The sequence below is a fragment of the Callorhinchus milii genome, unplaced genomic scaffold, assembly GCF_018977255.1.
Source record: "Callorhinchus milii isolate IMCB2004 unplaced genomic scaffold, IMCB_Cmil_1.0 Scaffold11, whole genome shotgun sequence".
Taxonomy (NCBI): domain Eukaryota; kingdom Metazoa; phylum Chordata; class Chondrichthyes; order Chimaeriformes; family Callorhinchidae; genus Callorhinchus; species Callorhinchus milii.
Window position 1 is genome coordinate 14,439,295 of NW_024704752.1, and position 22,017 is coordinate 14,461,311.

Here is a 22,017-nt window from a genome sequence, read left to right on the forward strand (position 1 = left end):
TGGTGATTGTTGGATAATAATGAACTATGCTCCAGGTATAACAGGTCTTATGATAACAAGCGACTTAACGGGTTGCAAAAACTAGACAGTTTTGCTGTAATACATCAAGTTTTCCTTTATATTGGTTACATTCCTTTCCATCAATAGACTTTTTCCCCTCTGGGATTTCCGAACCTTACCTCACTTTCCAGGAAGAAAAGAACCAACATTTTAATAAGATTTCCATTTGGACTGTGCCTTCCTCTGCTCTTTGCATAGGCTTCCTCAGCTTGGGGATCATGTCTGCTGAACAATCTAAAAATTAAGTAAGAGGTGTAAGACACTATCTCCTAATTGCTTGAAATCAGACAAATCATGCTGTCCAATTTGAATAACAAAAATTATTTCAAATTATAGCAGCTCAGGAAGCACTTTGGGTTATTCCTTTCTCTCACATAGATACAAGTTAATACCAACATAATAGAGATGGCATAACAGTGAAAGTTTGTTTTGTTTTTGTGGGAGGAAAGAAAACTGAGTTACAAATCCTCCCTGAAAGCTTTCACAATTCTTGGTCTGCAGCATACATTTCTGCTGATTGTGAAAGGTACAAATATATTTTCTTAAATTATGAGAGGAAAAAACAAAATTAAGATGACTATTTATGCTCAAAGTATTAAGTGCAATGTATGCTCCCGGTCAAAATAATGGCACAAAATAAAGCTTAGTTTTCCAAAGCTTAATGGTATATTTGATTGAACTAATCATATGTATTGCTGTTGTCAACAACAACAAAATGACATTTATAGAGCGCCTTTCACGTCGGGAGGACGTCCCAAAGCGCTGAACAGTCAGGTGTCGAGGCCCGACCATGGGGGAGGGATGATGTAGGGGAGAGGGAAGGCAGAGAGGTGGGAGGGAGACCAAAGGCACGGTCGAAGAGATGGGTCTTGATAACGGCCTTGAAGGAGGCGAGGGAGGAAGCGAGGAGAGGGGACCGTGGGATGGAGTTCCAGTGTGTGGGGGCAGAGAGGCTGAATGCCCGGCCACCGATGGTAGGGCGGGTCAGGCGGGAGACATGGAGCAGACCAGAGCCTGCTGAACAGAGGGAGTGGGCAAGTTGGTAGGGAAATCTAGAAGGCTGAAAACAAGGTTTTTCCTCTTGTTTTTCCAACCAATTTAACATTTTCCCTCAATGTTGCCATCCAGTGGAGACTGCCAGGTGATGTTTTGGACCGTGCTGCCACCTGCTGTATCGATTTCATACTGTCATTGAATTCATGACTGATGGGGACCAAGAAGTTACTTTTATAACAACACAAATTGAAAATATTGAACTTTTACAGCATAGAGGGTTAACAACAACAACAAAACTACATTTGTAAAGCGCCTTTCACGTCGGGAGGATGTTCCAAGGCACTGGACTATCGTCTCAGGCCCAAACTGGGGTGGATTTGGGAGAGCGGTGAGTGGGGGAAAGTGATGGGGAAGGAAGGTGATCGAAGGCACGGTTGAAGATCAGGTTCTTGAAAGAGGCAAGGAAGGGGGCGAGGCAGAGGGACTGCGGGATGGAGCTCCAGAGGCTGGGAGCAGAGTGCCTGAAGGCCTGCCTGCTAATGGTGGGGTGGGCGAGGTGGGGGACGTGAAGCAGGTTGGACGGAGCACGCCGAGCAGAGGGAGCTGACAGGTTGCTAGGAGGTTAGGAGGTCGCAGAGGCAGTGGGGAGCAAGGCCATGAACAAGACAACAAAACTAGTTAAAGCAAGATTTTAAAACCAGTCTAATTGTAACACGTCGGTCGGTGGTCACTGTTCCAGATTAGATCAGTAAAGGCTGCACAAAGTGAGATTCAAACCTAAATTGAAGTGCAGTGTCCAGTGAAGTGCCCCCATTGACACCTTTGTCTCATATAACAAAGTTGCCTTTGTGATACTCACTTTTTGTTCAAGAATTCTCCTGCTGCCACAGCGACAGGCCGGTGTGCCGAGTAGACCAGATGATAAACATTCTCGCAATCTTCATTGGACAATGCCTCTTCACTCCCCCTAAAGCAAGTGCAAAATCATCGAAATCAAAACGAATAATCCCAAATTGCATCATCGTAACTCTGCTGTATTAGACTTCAGTTTTTCACAAGGATCAACACAACCAATTCTTACGACACATTAATCGATCCTTTCCTTCCGCGAAGAGCATTGGTAGAGATTGCTAAGGTAGGACAGTTGGTCCAGCGGATGGCATGGTGGGTAATTACATCACCAGAAGTGAGCCATGTGGCCAGGATTGTCCCGAGTTCAATCCTAAGAATGTGCTCATCCGAATATGTGAACGAGATGTTCTAGTTTGGCTGTAATTCCCCAGAGCTCACTGGTTCTCACTATCCGGACTCGCAGGCGAGTTGTATGCTACATACATACGTTGTATGCTACACCTGAGGCCTCCCAATAATGATCATAAGTCACCTGATTATAAACCCCACCCCTTGTCTCAAGCACTGCCAAGCCAGTCAGGAATTAAACTCAGTTGTGATCCCCACTCTCCCTTTATTTATTACTGTTTTATTATTTTTGTTATGGATGAACAGCTTTGCTCAACATTTATTCTCAGTACTTCATGTCAAATAAAGCTACTGTTACTGTGAATAGCTATCTTGTAACCTTGCAACATTAACAATTAGATGAATTGTCAAACCATGGAAGCATGACAACTTTGATAAGATAGCAGAAAGCCATTGGTAACCATTGGGACAACATCTCAACGCAAAGTACAGTCCTTAGTACAGATAAAGTTTTTTTGGGGAAAAAAAATAGAGAAATCATGTCAAATCTATTTAAAAAAAACTCAACTTTATCTGGCAGAGCGAAACCTTAGGCAAGTTTCATTACTCCACATGCCTTGGTTTACCTAGCAGTAAATAGGAACCCAGTTGTTAGTTCATTGGAGGATTGCTTTCCGGGGATAATAATCCTTCCACCAATGCACAATTGTTTGTGGGATACTCCTGTGCGCGATTGGCATCCGCGTTTCCCCCATAAAATACTCAGTCAATCCATTTTACAATATATTCTGTGAAGCACTTTGAGACGTCTCAACAACGTGATAATGTATGATATCAAAGACAAGGATTATTATCTGAAATATAATTTAACCTTTTTCAATTTATTATAATACTTCATTTTTGAATAAATAAGAGATATAAAGGGGTCAAGGGAGGAATCTTGAATTTTAACATAAACACTTCATGTACAGGTTCAAGTTTATTTTTAAAAGTTGTTAATACTTAACATTTAACAAGGCTACAGTTACTGGAATAGATTTACTTTGTAACCCGCTTTGTTATCAGGACTATTAAAACAAGTAGATTAATTCAGCTGATGTATCAATGCAACCAATCCAAAAATATGAAGCACATGAAATTGCATTAATTAATTAGACTTTAAATGCATAAATCTTTACAACAGCAACAACAACAAAATTACATTTATAGAGTGCCTTTCACGTCAGGAGGACGTCCCAAAGCGCATTAGTAGTTCAATGGGAAATCAAAAGACTTCACTCACTGCAATATCAAAGTAACCAATCGGATTGCTTCCACAGCAACATCGTATTCTTTGTCTAATGTCATAGACACAATACGATCCTACGGAGAGAGTTCAAACAACAACACTTAATCATTTATAATCATCGGTTAACAGTCTGTAATGGACAAATAAAACAGTCATTTACTTGGTACATAAAACAACACCTAAACCAAGAGCCAAAAGCTATTAGAGTGTGCCAATCTCTGAGGGCTGCCAGAACTTTGCTAAGCTGAGAAGATGAATATAACAGCATCTCCAGCCATATTCTCATCTCTTCTTGCAGAAAGGTTACTTTAGGTCATTCTTCTCCATTGTAGTTAAAGGCAACAAGTCAATAACAGGACAAACACAAAACTCCATTCAGCGGCTGAATCTGCATGTCAGTCATGTTCAAGATTTAAGCTTGTGACCCTCTGCATTGCGAGTCAAGTACTCTGCAACGACAGTTACTGAGAAACCTAATGTGATTGAAATTTAAAAAAAAATTGAATACTTAAATCAATTCAAAATACACTTTGCATTCATATAGCGCCTTTCCCATCAGGAGCACATCGAGATAAACATAAACAAACCTCTACTTCCGGAAGGATTTGATACAAGAAATCTTAAATCTATATAAATTAGAAATACGATCACTGTGTGTTCCTCACAAAACAGGAAGACGTTTATACAGAATCTATGCATCATAATCTCACTCAGTAAAAATAAGCTTCCTCCTGGGAAATACTGACTACTTCGCCAGATAAACTGCTGATGAAGTCACTTCCTCTGCAAAGTGAGGTCAGTGACATTTCCTTCGTCGACGGCGCAGGAAACACCATCAGTGACAATTCCTGCACATGAGCAGGAAGTGATCTCAGCTGCAACTTGAAAATCTGCAAGTCGGCCATTTTTTGTCACGGGAGCTGGCAAATGAATGTCGGAAGTCGGGTGTAATGCACTTTCTGCGTAGTTCAGATACGCAGTTGATCTAGGTTCTAAGCAAGCCCACACTCAACAAGGTCATGCTCAAACAGGGCTGCCTTGTCTTTCAACTGTTTAATGCCATTTTATTTTCCTGTGGTGGTTTGCCATCACTGTTAGCAGTAAACAGGAACAAGAAACAATATTTATAGTTTACGCTCTAAATCACTCTTGCTGAGGAGACCTCTACACACTTGCAACAAAGAACGTGTACAGTTCTGCAAAGATTTCTGGTGTGTAAAAAACATTATACATTAAAAAGGCGTGAACTTTTTGAAATATATTCATTAAAATCAAACATTACAATCAGAATTCTAGTGCAGACAGAATAGCATTGATTCAATTCAATTCTTGAGAAGCACTCTATATTGTTTTAGGGAGTGGGGCTATCAATCAAAACCCTTTGAAGCAGTATTTATACTGGACTTTTAGATTTCATTTAATTGATTTAGTATAACTATCACATAAAAAATGTACACGGAAGTTAATATGTAAACTTCCTTCATGTGCCCATTAGGATACAAACTATAAGAATAAGGACATTCTTACCTTGAATCTGTTGGTGAACAGTTCTAGTTTGGGGAAAAGCTCCTTATTAGTGTAGAGTGATTGCAGAGCTTTCAGACATTTCAACCTGACTTCGCCTTGCTGAATACAAATGGGACATTAAGCAGGTTAATTAAATTGCATTGAATTTCGAAAAACACTTACTGCCCTCTATCTTCTACAGTGACATATCATTATAATCATTTTTCCCACTAGATGTCTCTAATGAGCTTTGCAAACAATTTCAGCCGGCAGAGCAGAAATTAAAAAGGCATTCCCATCCAGGGATTATATACCATATGTCTCAATTCCTAAGAAAACAAAAACATCCAACTTAGTCAAAATCAAGAGGAGAAATAAAAATTGGTCATTGCAATATTAACCATTCTAGTATTTTTTTAAAATCCTTTATATTGATATTTGCTATTGGAAATATTGTGAAGTAAGATTTTGCTCATTCTAATTAAACAAAACTTTGTTATGCTGCAAAAATTTGAAAATGTAAATAGATGTGTTTATTAATAAAAGTTGAGGTCAGAATGGCAGTTCATCATACCCGGTCATGAAGTGTCCACCCCACATACTTAAGATAACTGTCATTAAGAAAGGCATCACTGTAGCTTTTCATCCACACACCAATTTCTTCAATACAAATTGCTCTGATCTCCGAAATGGCATCACTGGAAAAGATAGTTTAATCTTTGTTTATCTGTTCCAAACTTCCCACTATCATAGCACCTTTTATTTAAAAAGAAATCCAAATTTTGTACAAAAATACAGGATGCTATCTCAGGACCACTGTTATAAGCACAAACAATTGGCAACCATACGATCATTAGACCATCACCTACATCACTCTACACAACTAGAGACCAGTGCACATTATATAACAGTGCACCTTATAAACAGGATTGCCCTGTATATTAAAATGGCAAAAAAAGTTCACTTAAAACAGGAAACAGTTGATAATACTCAAACGTAAAATAAAGAGTTAAACTTTCTTCCAAGTCCATTTATTTTTACAAAATAACAATTTACAATGATGCAAAAATAACTGACGCATATTCAGTCAATACAGTCATGTTAGAATTAATGATTAGATCAAAAAAATCCAAATGTACTAAATTTTGTAGCCCATATTTATAGAAGTTATCACTTACCGATATCGGTGTACAAATATACCCTTAAAAACAGAGTTCATCATGTTTTCAATCTCGTCCTGGTTCTCTTGAAGCTATTAAAAGTAGAAAGAATACAAAATGCATGATATACAAGTAGGTGAATCCAAATTGATTCTTCTGCTCTCAGTACATAAAAATCGGAACACAGGTTGAACAATTACAGCTAAACAAAATATTAGATGAGACTAAATGGTAGAGACATTCACATGAACTTTTAACTGTAATAGAGTTCACCCAGATGACTGAACCTGTCCTCATCAGCTCTCCATTTAAGCAGAGAGTGAAGAGAGCAAGAACGCAGAGTGATTTTTCCCTCCGTAAGCAAGGAATGCGTTAAATCTATTATAGCATTCAACTGCTGGCACAGCTTGCTCAGGATAAACCAGGATTGAATCCAGACTTCTGCACTCCTTGGGTCAGCGCAGCTCTTAATCCTGTATGTCAGATCGAAGTGGCTGTACTTTTATTAACTGGAACATCAGTGAAGTTATTGATGAAATATACCTGCTGTTTTATTAGAAATCAACCATTTTATTACAAATCACCATCAAACCACTGAGGAAAAGGGAAAGTAACTTTTACATTCAGCATGCTGACTTCTGAAAGATACACACAGTATCAAAATATTAGTTGTGGAAAGGTTCCACTCAGATTTTCCAGCTGAACACTTTTTGTCAACATTAATTGAGTCATAAGATATGATAGTAAAGAGTATTGACTTCACTTTTATAAGAAAATATTCTGCTTTGCTGCAATGTTTGGATCGCAAGCTTGTTTTTGAAAAATAAGCTTTTTGCAATTTATTGATATTACACCTGTCAATCACAACCAAAGAAATATACATTGTGATTGCAAAAAACATCTCCTAACAACTTTGATTCAAACTGACAGAAAGGTTTCAGAAAACGGGCTAAAGAAGAACAATTGATCAAGACTGCGACAGTTAGCAGAAACCTTTTTATTAAAATGAATCACTTTATTGGAGTGGAGTATCATTAGTGGATCACTTTTCCAGGGATAATAATCCTTCAAAAAAAAAGTAATAATTTGGTCACTCAATCCATGACTGTTTGTGGGACACTGCTGTCCGCAATTGGCTGCCGAGTTTTGCCTACAAATATACAGTCAATTAACTTTTCAGTATATTCTGTGAAACGCTTTGAGACATTTAGAAGACTTGAAAAGTGCTATACCAAAAATGCAAGGATTATTATTATTAGAGCCCAACTCGACTGCATTTGATACTGAAAACATTTTGATTGTTCAGTCTTTGGCAACAATGCTGTTGTCTTTACCCCCAATTTTTTTTCTTTCATATAACATAACTGAGACATTCTTTAAACATTTGCACCAATTCCAGCATTGTCAATCAGGCCCAAGAGTTTAATGAAACACTTGAAGCTGTGTAGTCAATTTCCTTACCTCCTTTCTCTTCTGTAAAAGCAGCTCCAATCTATCATTTGCTCGTTTGCCAATCATTTTGTTCCTCTCTGCCTCATACTGCCTTTGAGTATTATCCTGATGTATACTTAAGTTTAAGGCCACATTCACCAATGCCGTCATCAGCTTCATAGCTGTGGATCAAACGCAAATACGTTGAAGTGTAAAATAAAGAGATGCTGAATTGACAATTTGGTTAAAGTCAATATTCCAAAACCTTCAGATGTAATATTCGTAAAAACAATATCCTTAATTTGTATTTCTCAGTAAACTGCACTCACAGAAAATCAGACATCTTGGTCAAGTTAGGTTTCTCATTACAGATTGTTCCAACACAAACACATTATATACTTTCTCAATACAAACATATTGCACACATAGTGTATATATCAATGCACAGTTTAGTCTTCAGCTGGCTGACCATAAATATTCTGTCCCAAAAGGTTAAAATACAAAAAAACGAAAAGGTTACTGGTGTTCCTTAGATCTTTACTTACCAGCCAATGTACTTGTGTGCCTAAAGGCTCGAACCTGGGAATCCGAAAGCCCAGTTAGGAGAGAAATCACTGTATCCATCATGTACTCGTCATAAATAATACTGTACTGGCACTGTCGGATCAGCACTCCAATAAATTCACAGAAATTTGTTCGGAATTTCTTCCACTGAGGACCGGGCATGGTAAGAGGATAATCTCCACTGTCCTGTTAAAAAAAACTTCAAACTGTAATCTTATTAAACACCATTAAATGCTCTATTAATTTACTGTTGAAGTGCTGCAATTTTATTTGCTACACAAGGCAATCATTTTCCTGCCAAGTGGTGCTTGGCCCATCTTCTTGGCAAGAGGCCAACTTACAAATTTATCTATGAAAAGGTCCAACATAGCACTATTCCATTAATCAAACTGCCAAGGGAGCTCATAGAAATTCACAGAAAACAGAAGGAGACTTGCTCTCATTAAAATATCTATTCTGCATGAATTAATTGCACTTCAGAATACTGTAGAACATGAAATCAGAAGTTTAAAAATTGCTTGAACGGTTTTCTATTCAACAGGGCTCACTTGCATGAAGCTTTTCCCAATTTCATTCATTTAAAAGGCAGTAAGGTATTCTTGTTGGTAATGCTATCCAAAACAAAAGGATCCAAACAATTTCACTGTAATGTTTACAAGGCTAATTATTTTGTTCAGGCTTGAATATTACATCTTTAAAACTGGGCAGGGGGGAAAAGAAATTTAAAGGACAATATTACAAATATATTTATCAAAACAAACCCAACAATGACGTTGAATCCTGGTGGATTATATCAAAACATGAAAACGTGCTTGCAACTTCAACTTCTTGACATGGTATTTATTCCAATGAGCTACCAGATCTAAACTGCCTTTTCTAAGAGACTCACCTCATCAAACTCTTCAGTCATTTTCCTAATAATTTCTGTATTCTGCATATTTCGAAACATCTCAATTCTTACAGTGCCTGCACAGAAAATAGAAATCCAAGATTCCACATCAATACCTACTTAATGCATCAACTTTACACATCGACTGCCTGATATTCAAGAAAATCAATGACTCGAAGAAACATCAGGATTTGTGTATGAGCCATGGATTTCTCAAATTATTACATTCTGTTCTTCAAAAGTGTCATTTTTTTGCAGAGCTCTTTAGTTTGCATTACATAGGTGGAGCTAGTGAGTTGGACTGAACGGACTGCACATAAAAGCAAAAATCAAAGCTGTTTGCTAATACAGTTAGGTGTATGACATATTTATCAATGTCATGTCTGAATAAATTCATTCGGCAAATAAGGATTAAGTGCCATAAATTAAGGAATGCTCTGAGTCCTCAAATGACAATTACGACACACAGGTCTATTTGCAAATAAAGGTTGAATGAAAAGATCAATTTATATTTGGTTTGAGAAAGCTGGTGTATGTCAACTACTTAAACAATACATCAACTGTCATGCAGGAACTACACATTTCTATTGCATTTTTTTTAAACTCCAGATAAAGTCGATGTTAAAACCTTGACTTTTTTTGTTTACCTTTACATCCTGAACACTGAATGAAGAAGTTGATAAGGTCCAGAAGTGCTATATCCCTGTCCTGTTTGTACGATTCTATCCAGTCATCAACCACAGACTGTTGAGAGAAATGTTACCATGAATAATTATATATAATTAGTTTTGGTGGAAATAGATTAAAATTGGAAAACATTGATATTTGTCTCTTGCAATGTTATACAATTAATAAAAATCAATTTCCATTGATACAATTTATAATTTTTTTACGAAAATGGCCAACTTCCAGATAGCCACAGACGTCAATTCCTGTGTAACTAGCATTATTTTTGCACGGCATGTATAAGAAGTTCCGCTGCGCATCAGCTTTTCAACTTTTACTTGTAAGATTTTCGTAAGCAGAACATTACACGTTCTATATATAGATGTTTATACTCTGACATGCATTTGATACTGAGAATATGAATGGCAGTTTTACGGACGTTGCAATTTGGCTCAATGTCTGTTTGTTATCCAAATGGAGAAGTGTATTCCGAATTGCCCATAATTCCTTAGGATAATAACAAGTTACATTTGTATAGCGCCTTCCACGTCCTAAGGCGCCGGACAATCAGGGATAATAAAGGGATATATCCGTAAATTCACTGGCATCTTTTAGTCATGCCTTATCATGGGATACATCAGGAACGGGAGGGGAAAAGAGAGAGCTGACCCGACCCACCACCTCCATTCAAGATTTTATTTACTGGACCAGGTCATCTGGATATGGGGTGGAGGGGGGGGATGGGGGAGGAGAGAAGACATTAAATTTACATCTACCTTTATAATCCTCAATGTGGGGCAATTCAGGATGAATATATTTCAACATAGTAGGATCATGTAGACAATTTCTAAATTCAGTTAGGGGCTGTCTTAAAAAAGCAACGCTAATGTAGATTTGTCAGTGAAAACGGCTCTCAGAAGCAGTACTTCAACCAAAGAATGAGACTTGACAAAATGCATGCAGGTAGCATTCCTTCAATATACCGTATTTAATACATATTTTCTCATTGCTAAGCATTAAGGTTGAGAAGCTGTTTGAATGACTTGAAACAAAATTAGTCTAAATAATCTGAACTAATCTCTTTTTGCCAATGTTTTTGTTGTAAAGTGTAAATGCTGATAACATCAGCTAAACAACGAAGCAGTAACCGAGTCCAACTGTGTGAGGGAGCTGAAGCACTGCTGGGTGAATGCCTGCATCTCAAAATATGTTAATCAGCTTACATTGTTGGACTCAGCCATCCCTTCAAGCTATATCAATAGACAACTTTTTTTTTCTCCAAACAAGACTGAAAATGGGTAATTTTACAATTGTTTGCATCTTTTTGTAAAATGAACCAAGTCAGCAAAAATAGCTCTCGAACAGAGGCAATATTGAAAATTTTTCACATTTAATTTTCAACTGAAAATAAATTATGGTAGACTGAAAACTATACAAGGGTTGAGAGCGGTTTCTCCACTTGTGTTCTCACCATATAAAAATCACAATGCCAAGAATAACTGAGTTCACACATAACATTGTTTTTTTAAGGAAAGCAACTAAATTATTGACTAAGTATTAATCCACAACAATTATGTTATTCTTATTGTACCTGCATGGCACTCTTGCCCATTTTCACCACCTCAAACAATGTGACTGGTTCAACCTCTCCATTTTGCTGGTGATGGCCATTCGCTTTTCCCAGATTGGCTCTGCCACCTGACCCTGCACGACTTCTCTCTCCTGGAGCACGTCTGGCCTTCTTGGCAGTCTTTAGATCAAAAGAAATATCAAAAACTAAATCGATGCTTAAAAGAAGCCAAATGAGGAAGCAACTGAACTGGTGGATGAGAACATTTGAGTGGATACGATTTACCATCAATAAAGACATTTGATTCAAGGTTAAAGCTCATAAAATTGATGGAAAATTAGCTTGTTGCATTGAAAACTAGGTTAGAAAAAAGGTTGCTGATAAATGAAAAAAGTTACAGCTGGTGGTGTAAGGGCAGTGATTTGTAAGATTTTGCAAGTATGTTATAAAATAATAATAATCCTTGCATTTGATACAGCACTTTTCACATCTTCTAAATGTCTCAAAGCACTTCACAGAATATACTGTAAAGCCAATTGACTGTATATTTGTGGGCAAATCACAGCAGCCAATTGCGTACAATATATTCAATAAGTTCTGGGTCTCCTACAATTCATAATATTCAACAACAAACCACCTACATTTATATAGCGCCTTTCACGTGGGTAGCTCCCTCAGAGCACTTTATATATTCATAAATTATTTGGAGAAGCACCCCCTTTTATTATAAAAAATATTGACATGTGACTAGGTAAACAAGGATAAATTGCATTCAAGACATCTGGACCAAATAAAAAGATTTTATTTCACATGGTACATAATCAATATTTTGTGATTTTTAGATTTTCATAGTAACTATCCTGGATGGTTGTTTAGATGGTCTCATTCCTTAATGAGCTTTAGCACTTTACATCATGTAGTCTCTTGCATTCAACATGCTCCAGTTGCATACAAATAAAATATCAATGTTGTTAGTCAGAACTATACATTTTGTTTTTAAGATTAAAATTGCATACCGGAGGCCTTCCAGGACCTCGAGCTCTTCGTTTCCGACCCTTCACTTCTCGGTCATCATATTCACTGGCAACATCAGAATGAATAGTTGTTTCATTAGTTGACTCCCTGAAAGACAAGCATTGCAAAATACAATTTTAAATGAAAACATATTTCATTCCACAACTCTCATACATCAGATAACTAGAGAGCTTGACTCGTATGTATTTATATAATCATTCAGTCAAGTACGTAATATGAACCTAACTTAGAATTTAATATAAACCTAGATATGAAATAGCTACACAAAAAATGTAACATCTACAGCATGTATTTTAACTTGGTTGGGCTATAATAGGTTAATTCTATGAAAAATGTGAGGCTTTAAATACAAATTGACCTGAAAATTACATTTATGAACCCTCTCTGCACAGGTCAATAAAAGCAATTAATGTATAAAATGCTACGATGAAGCACAACTGCATGCTTCAATATCAGTAATCAATAAGATCAATTTTGTGCTTCCAGGCTCCATCAGTATGTTCTCCGGACTACTAACTTCATACTTGATCCCATCCTTGTGAGTTTGGCAGGGAATTTAAAACTTCACTGGTATAAAAGCAACTTAAACAAATTGACACCAAAACTGGGAAGCAGATGCACAAAAATATGTAGATTTCACAAAATTTGAGAGGGGGAATACTTTAATACTATTGTACTTTTATGACTAGAGTATGCTATTTGCTTTCATAAACGTGATTTGATTAACACGTTGAGAATGGCTAATTTTGACAATTTGGTGAAAATAGCAGAGGGCTGCCACAGACAGTGAAACCAAATGGCAACAATGCATTCAAAAGAGGGGAGAAAATACCAACCATTACTGCCCTCTGCAGAGCATTAGTTATTAACTAGGGAACAGACACTCTGGAAACAAACTTCAGATGGAAAATCACCAGATGTCCTAAAATTAGCAGAACTTACTGCAACACTGGGATCTCTGGAGTGATCATCGCTTCAGCAGCTTTGCCGTGCTGAAAACTGGATTGGAATTCTGGAACTTCCTCTTGGAAGTTCTGAAACTAAGCAATCTTTCAATGAACTTGATTGTATGAAAATCAACCGCTTCTCCTTCTTCTTGCCAAGTCTTTATGAAAGACATATTTGGGCACATTCTAAATTCAAAAAGAATTGTAATGTTAAGATAAAACACAATACTGCAAAACAAACAAGCCTCACGCAAGCAATACTTTCTCAAACATTTTTTTTAAAAACCACTGCTGTTATTCAAACAGTGAATTTGTCCTACACAACATTTACTTCAGTTCAAAGTAACACTTTGTCAAGTGCCTTAAGATATTTTAATGTGATAAGAAATTATACTAAAAGGCAACATTTTTATTTTTTCCTCGAGATAATGAAAAGGACATAGATCACTGCAGAAATTTAGAATATTCTACAGATGGTATTGAAATACTAATAAACCAGCAATCTCCTAAATGTAAACCAGTTAAAAAATGTACAAAATGTATAAAATCAAGATGGATTGCAAAGCTCACAGTCAAAATTTTTCATATTTTTGTCTATTTGTTGTATTTCTTTGAAAAACCGCATTAAATCCAAAAACATTTGACATAGCATTTATCAAGCATTTCACAGGATTTACTGTAGAATGCAGTGAATATTTTGTGGCAAACGTGACAGCCAATTTGCGTACAGCATTGTCCCAGAAACAGCCATGACGTGAATGAACAATTTTATCTGGAGCACTGCTCTGGTCGGGATACCAGGAGAAACTGATTGATCTACATTTCATTATGATGAGCTTGGAGCCATGAGCAGTCGCCAGGAGGGGAAGAACGCAGCATCGAACAATTTAACGAAGAACTATCCATAATAGTATAAACATTTCATTTTGAGCAGCAATTAAATTCAAGTTCCAAAATAATCCAATGTGGAACACTGGAAGGATCCAATGTGATCCCAAGTAATTTAGCAGATTCTGTTTAAACTAAGAATGGACTGAGCTTTCAAAGTGCAGGCTTGAAATGAATGCACAACAGAACAAAAAAAATCTGTTATTCTTTGTCCACTCTTGTTTGCAACCCACTGTTGCTCAAAGGTTTTATGAAATCACTAGGGAAAAGAGACACCCACAGGAATACCTCTGTATTGCACACTGTAGTATGACCATCGATTTTGAATTTTTACACCTATGGTAACATTTATAAACAAATTCAGAATTTGATCACAAATCTGTGGAAGCAAGAATATTTGCAAGATTTCACAATTGGCAAAACAAAAACTTCAGATTATTTGAAATCAGTTACACTGTTAATTTACAGAAAATAATGAAGTTGTGTAATTTTTTTTGACAACTTTTAAATTAAAAGTCATAACAAGAGGAGCCCTTTTAAGTATGCTTGAAAAGACAAGTAGAGTGTCAAGTCTTTTTTCATTATAAAGAAGCTGTGGAGTGTGACCTCCCAACCACCCAACCACCATTTAGTGAACACTTCTATATGGCCACCAGAGGCAGCATTATCCACAAGCTCAAAACGATGAAAGTAATATCATCAAAGTTACTCATTCATGAAATTAAAATTTAAAAGTCTTGCAACTCCTTTTCCATACACAACGGAAACACAGAAAGATGCTTTATTACATTGAATCTCTTAAAGTTGCAAGATCATCAAAATTGCCTAGAATATACTTGTAATGTTCAAATTTTAACTGGCTGGGCAACAGTAGGGGGCACTCTGAAAAAGATATAGTACAACAAACAAATGACCCTGCCGTCTTCAAATTATATTGCTCACTTCCACACACCAGAGCAGCTGTAGTAAACCCACTTACTCACTTTTTTAATTATTTCTGATTTTATGCAAACAACTTGATCCTTAACCTTAAATATATACTTGATTTCATAAAAATCTTCAGATTGTTGTCAAAAAAAACTTATAATATAACTTATTAGCCTGCCACTAGATGGCTGCATTGTAGGTAGGCTGGTATAAGGTTAGCTTAGATTGAACAGCTGTGGTGAACTCCGCATTTCTCCAGTCTGCAGCCTTTAATTTCTGCAAGTTAGAGCTGTATGCATATTGTTTCTAAGATACACTGTGTGCAGCATGTTACCAGCAGAGGGTTCTGCTGGATAATATGAACCATCTCACTCACAGATCATCAACATTCAAGTCAGAACTACAATAGGCATCACAACCCAAAGAAAAGTTCTTAATTCAGAACCGTACAAGCCAGGACTACTTAACCTACAGCATTAGACATGCTACCTTATGAGACTGGCTTTAATTCTGACTTGGGAGACTTGACAGCTGCTATTATGTAGTAGTGTGCTTGGCTCACTATTTTTGGGTTTCCAAATGGTTTTGCCATTCTTACACACTCCCTAGGCAACAGCAGCCTCAGCTCATTGTTTCCTATCAGGGAGATGCAGTAGTAAATTGCAGCCAATCATGCTATACTCCAGAAAAGAATAGAAACCACCCGCCCATCCCCCTCCTGCAACCAATATGTTCAGAGAAAAATAGGCTCGGCAGGAGTAAAGTGGCTCATTTGTAATGCAGCCCAAATCCACTGAATATCTTTGTACAATATTTCAAAATAAACCAACATTTTTTGAATTCCTGCAGGGTTATAAAATCTACCCCTGGTCATCTCAATTACTTAATTAAATTACGAGTTATGAGTCAATTAAAAAATCTAAAGAGGCAAAATCTTGGGAGTCAATCAATTACTATATTTCATGCAATATTTTTTAAAAATCTTAAGATATTCCCCAATGGCAACATTTGTACTAGCCTTACACAATGCCATTTGTCAGTTTCAACATTGTTTATGCCAAAGGTTGCATCCCATTAATTGATGAAAAAAGTAAGTGATGAAAAAATTGAATGAAAATGAAAGCAAGTATTGTTTACCATAAGTGATCATCATGAATGCAATCTTACAATTATGTTATTAGAAAGATTGTGACTGCTTAAATCAAATCCTCAATGTCACTTTTTTTCCAGCTGAATGACAAGAAGACTGAAACTAACTTCTTTGCTTCTTGCCAGCACTAACTTGCCACTGACTCCAATTTCAAGCTAGATATTCTGCTTAACCATTCTCTGAGTTCAACTCCCACATTGCCAAGACTACTTTCTTTCATCTCCAGAAGATAGTCTGCTTACACCTTTAACCTTACCTCACTGATTCTGAAACCTTTATTAGTGCCTTCATCGCCTCAATGATCTAATTTTTCAATCCTCTCCTTAACAGCCTCCATAACTCCATCTGGAAGAGTTACAGCTGATCCAGACTCTGAAGTCAGAGTTTTCCTCTACACCAACCTCCACTTAGCTATTACCCTTATACTTTCTAAGCTCCATCAATTCCAAGGGCCAATGTACGCATCCTGGTGTTCAATTCCCTCCAGTCCTCCCCATTTTGTTGGTCAGATAGGTGTCTGACACAAACGGAAACCTGCCAACATCTCTCCAGAGGGACACACCCTTCATATCCAATTCCAAAAGAATATTTAGACATAGTCAAGCAAAAGCCAAGACTTATGGAGCCCAGAGTAAGCATTGGGGTACAGCTGGAGTTAATCTAGCTAAAACCACATAGCTTGCCTTTGAAAGCACCAACTAGCAAGATTCCTGCTGTTAATCCAGCTAACACCACATAGGAGTTTTATCTTGCAGAACTAACAGAAGCTGAATGGAAAGATCCTTGCAGTGATGGGTCTGCCTCTCCAAGACCTGCCAATGAGCCAAAACGACTGGTCTGTCATCAGCAGTGTCCTGAAGTACTACAGACCGACTTAGTTTAGGAAGCAGATTACCGATACTGCCCAGGGTTGGCTCGATTACCACATTCGATTGTCAAGCACGTCACCTTGGAGCCACCTTATATCCCCTCTGGGGACAACTTTCTCCCACCGACCCAATCAATACCATCTCCAGCTTTGCATTCCTGTAAGTCCCCTCCATTCTTCTTGCTAGTCTATTGCTCGCTCCCCACTGAGCAATCGTTCCCCAATCGAGCAATATCAGTGGCCATTCCTTCAACCACCATACCTCTCTGCTGTCTTCCAAAACTACTTTTTATTCTCCGATCTCTTCAAAAACCTCCTACAATTTTTTCTCCCTGACATCACTTTGGTTAGCATCTTTAAATGATTAATTTCTCTGCTCAGAGCAGGAAGGCATTATTTTACGTAAAATATATTATATATATATACATGCAGTTGTTAGGCACTAACATATTCCTACAGTTGAAATCCAGTAATACAGGATGCAGCATGAGAACACTTTTTTTTAAAAACGGTTTGAATGGGAACGCTCCTATTTCACCCATATCCTTCACCAATATAGAAAACACAATTATAAAAGGCATTTTCCTCAATGTACTTACAGAAGACACGATTGCAGCAACTTGAAATCATACTGTACTAGTTTACTGAAAGGCTACAAAACTTAAAAGATTACAATCCTAATTCAAAAAGGAATCATTTTTGAGCATCTCCATCATAAAGCACTGCTCCAACTGCCTCTGTGTTAATGTTAGATTACATCACAAAAACATAAATAATGTTTTGAGACAGCTTCAATACAAGTATCTGTGCACAATTAGCTGTCGCATTTCGCCCATAATATACATAGTCAACCCACTTTATTGTATTCTGTTAAGTGGTTTGAGACATCTCAATGACATGATAAGGCACTATAATAATAATCCTTGCATTTGATATAGCGCTTTTCACATCTTCTGGACGTTTCAAAGCGCTTCACAGAACAGACTGTAAAGTGAATTGACTGTATCAAATGCATGAATTATTACTATTACTATCATATCAAATGAGGAGGATAATTCTTCATATTAACCAGAGTGCATTGGATTATATCTTAAAAGGGCTCCATTGTATTTGTATAACTTGGAGGACGTTAAGATTGTATTATTTTGAACCATGTAGTTGATCAAGACACAGCACTTTGCATTAATCCCTTGCCCATTTACTGAACTTATTTTGCGTAGAAAATACTGCCTTACTATGTATGGAAAGGGATCAAATGTTGGCTACGATTCTAATCTTTCTGTGCACAATTTATTTCATTGAAGTGGAAGATGATCTAAGTACCACAATAAAACAATTATGATAAATTGAAGATAATTTGGACAAAGCTCTCAATGACATCAGAAATAACTACAATAGAACTCACATAAATCCAATCAGTCGGGACCATAACATTTAATATGACTTACCTGAAGTCCAAGTTGCAGGCAAACGTGATTTGTTTTTTTTTAAAAAAATCTTGACACGAGTCAGTGCATCTCTACAAAACAATGCTCTGTTTAAATTCCTTTTCCAATAAGTATTATTCATGCTGTAGCCCATGTCTGTACTTCGCAACTTATTTACAGAAGTGTGAACTAAACAAATCCATTACACTCTTTGAAAAGACATGGGAGTTTCTCCCAATGTCCGAGTCAACAATCCTCCAGTTAATCAATCTCCTCCTGGCTGTTTGTGGCACATTGTTGTGTGCAATTTTTCACTTCCTGAAAGGCCAGTTTTGTAGGTAATGAAATAGGTGTAGTATCAAAGACTGACAGGGTGGCATTAAAGATTCTGCTTCCTGGGTGTGAATATTTGGAAATGAGATCTCCAAATGCATATCTGCCAGTGAAAAGGGAAAGGTCTGCTCGGATTTATGTTGCACAGCACAAAAGTCTATTGCAAATACAAAAGTTGAACCAATTTAGAATGACCCAATTAAAATATTAGGGGAGTTTCGGGAAAGAACCTTCACATGACTGGGGAATGCTTCACTCAGCCCACATAATTATTCATGATTGAACGTAACATAAAGGAAAAGCTAGCCACGACGTCTGTTCCCAGGATGCTTCTCAATACCCCAAATATTGAATGGCAAAATCCAGACTAAATGAAGCATATGCAATTGAATATTTAATGCTTTATGTATCCAAATGACAGATAAAACGTATTGTGAATAAAGGCTACTGTTCAGGCTAAACCACATATAATAGTTATTGGGTCATTTAAGACTGACAGCTGCGGCATTTTTTGGATAATAGTAACAAATATCAGCCCAATGCACTAACGTATGATTCAACTTGCAGAAAACTGCTTTAAGCATTAATGCAGCTGCTACATATTGCAAGTGCTACAGATCATAGATTAATTCTACAACAAATTATACAGGATGCAGTTTGTTTCGTCAGTTTTGAATAAATCCATGAGAACACCAATTTCTACACAGAGGCCACTCATTACATCTACAAATTGGCAAATTACCTTGTTAAGATTCAAATGCGCTTATGTTGTGCTAAAATATCAGAATTTAACTTGCACTCCTTTGGATGTGATCCAAATATCAAACCTCAAGATATAATCACATTCACATCTCCCCAACCAATATCTCTGTACGCTGGAGACAAAACATTATGGACTAATTATGTTGACAGCTTCCTTACACACCTGTAGGCACCGCCGAAGGAATTTCACCCATCATTACAACTTATTTCATTACTAAGTTATGAAATAAGTAGCACAAGAGTTGCCAATGACGATGCAAAACCTGTAAAAGGCTATTTATCAAAACTAAAATATTTAACAATCACTCTATTACTGTGCATCAGTTTACGAGGCTCTTCAAACAACCATACAGATTTTATGGCCCAGATTGAATGAAAATTGCTACTAAATCAAAACCTAGATTTCATAATTTGAGCATGAAACATTGAGGTATTCCACAAAAACAAATACAGCCAATGGCATTGGCTATCATTAGTAGAAATATTGTTTCTCCTGCGATAGCGCAGAAAATGCATGCAATCAGGTGCACTTTGACACATTCCAAAAAATACCAGCATTCTGGCACACAGCCATGTATAACACAGCTGGGTTACAAAAGGTGTGGGAAAATAAGAGAACACTTATCAAAATTAAATGCGCTGCACATGCAGTAAGACTGAGCATTATATTACTGAAACAGTCACTTAAGTGTTAACAGTTACACTTAAAAAATAAGGACATTTACAAAAGTACCCACCTGAAAAAGTTAGCTACACCAAACTAGCAAATCTTCTTCCATCACATCAACTCACTGCTCCCCCTTCAAATATCACCACCCCTCCCCCCAAAACCTATATAATGCCCTGCATTTATTACACTACACAAATAGGTGATCCAAGGAGAATGTGAGAAGTATATTCTCTAACAAATTAGATATTCTAACGGTCTAAAGTTCATTCCCCACAATAATGCAAACAAGGCAGTGAAGATAAACATATTATTGCAAAAGTCTTCCACATTCTAGCTAAAGTATTTTCAATGAGAAGGAATTAACAGCTATGCATGAACAATGTTGATGATAAAGGGTTAAATAACCATAGTTCAAATCTGGCGACCTCTGCAGCTTGAGATGCAGGTCAACAAGCACTGAAGACAACGAATTTAAAAGAGAGTATTTTTGATCGAATACGGGGGAGGGTAATGGGCTATGAAATTTTCACTTATGGACGTAAACACACAAGTGCACTGAACTAGATACCAACTCTGAATCAGAGAATAAACAAGGCAACAAAACACATTTCATTTCATCCTGCATGTAGGCAATCTCTATAAGATTCTGTCGAATCATTTTGGATCTTTAACTCATGACATCCCTGTATCATTAGTTTTCTACTTTTTTCTAAAAAAATGAAGGTTAGAAGAGACAGAAATGGAACATGTAAACAAACATGTAAGAACTATGCCCAATGCAGTTTAAAATTGAAAATAATGAAACTTTGGACAGAAGAATAGTGTTTGGAAGCATGTACTATGTGATAAACACTTGGCGAGGCAGACGACTAGAAAAATCTGAGGTTCAATCAATAAAATCTGGTTTGAAGTTAAAGATCCCCTGGCACAACATGAAAAAAGAGTTTCTTCCAGTGTCCTTGCCTCAGATAAAATCTGTCATTCACCTCATGGCTGTATGGAGGGGAGAAATTGCTGTGCACAAACTGGTTGCCACATTTACCGATAAATTCAGTCAATTCTCAGTAAAATCCTGTGAGGCTTTTTGAGACATTTTGCTGTGATAAGGCTCCATTCCATATGTCAGCTTGGCTCAGTGGTAGCATTCTCGCCTCTGAGTCAGAAGATTGTGGGTTTAAGCCCCACGTTGGGACTTGGAATCAGATAGTCCAAACTGATACTCCAGTAGGTGCTGAGATGTGCTACATTGTTGGTGGTGCCATCCTTCAGTTGAGATGTTAAAAGAAGCCATAGCACTTTTCAAAAAAGACTAGGAAGTTTCTCGTGGTATCCTAGCCAACAAATCCATAAAATTACTTACTGCCTCCATGGCAGTTTGTGGGATATTGCTGTGCGTAGCTGGCTGACGCAATTCACCCACAAAACACATGATCAAAATCACTTTACAGTATATCCTGTGAAGCGCTTTGAGACACTGATTTTCTTCTTGAAATTTCAGATATCGGCTCATACCTACTCTGCTGATGAAGTAAAAAACTTAAGTATGTATTGGACAAGGTCTCCAATTCATCACACTGTCTTAGTTGACGGTTATTCCCTGAGCATCCCACAGAGCAGGGATTTGAGGTTTCCTTGGTGCTTCCTCGGTTTCACAACTGTATTACATTTGTCCTCCATTCC

The 22,017-nt window shown here is 37.2% G+C and overlaps 1 protein-coding gene across 4 annotated transcripts in view; it reads right to left on the minus strand.

The window, feature by feature from the left end:
- The window catches only part of stag1a (stromal antigen 1a), a 61,913-nt gene that overhangs the window by 12,283 nt on the left and 27,613 nt on the right, over positions 1 to 22,017 (minus strand). For all 4 annotated transcript variants that reach the window (XM_042339099.1, XM_042339098.1, XM_042339100.1 and 1 more), the window contains 13 exons: positions 13,308 to 13,498; positions 12,347 to 12,452; positions 11,352 to 11,510; positions 9,742 to 9,838; positions 9,095 to 9,171; positions 8,187 to 8,391; positions 7,672 to 7,823; positions 6,229 to 6,302; positions 5,625 to 5,748; positions 5,072 to 5,170; positions 3,539 to 3,618; positions 1,916 to 2,023; positions 180 to 294 (listed from right to left, as the gene is read on the minus strand). In XM_042339099.1, coding sequence (XP_042195033.1) covers positions 180 to 294; positions 1,916 to 2,023; positions 3,539 to 3,618; positions 5,072 to 5,170; positions 5,625 to 5,748; positions 6,229 to 6,302; positions 7,672 to 7,823; positions 8,187 to 8,391; positions 9,095 to 9,171; positions 9,742 to 9,838; positions 11,352 to 11,510; positions 12,347 to 12,452; positions 13,308 to 13,336 — 1,425 coding nt within the window. In that variant the 5' untranslated portion in view covers positions 13,337 to 13,498. The remainder of the gene's footprint in view (positions 1 to 179; positions 295 to 1,915; positions 2,024 to 3,538; positions 3,619 to 5,071; positions 5,171 to 5,624; positions 5,749 to 6,228; positions 6,303 to 7,671; positions 7,824 to 8,186; positions 8,392 to 9,094; positions 9,172 to 9,741; positions 9,839 to 11,351; positions 11,511 to 12,346; positions 12,453 to 13,307; positions 13,499 to 22,017) is intronic.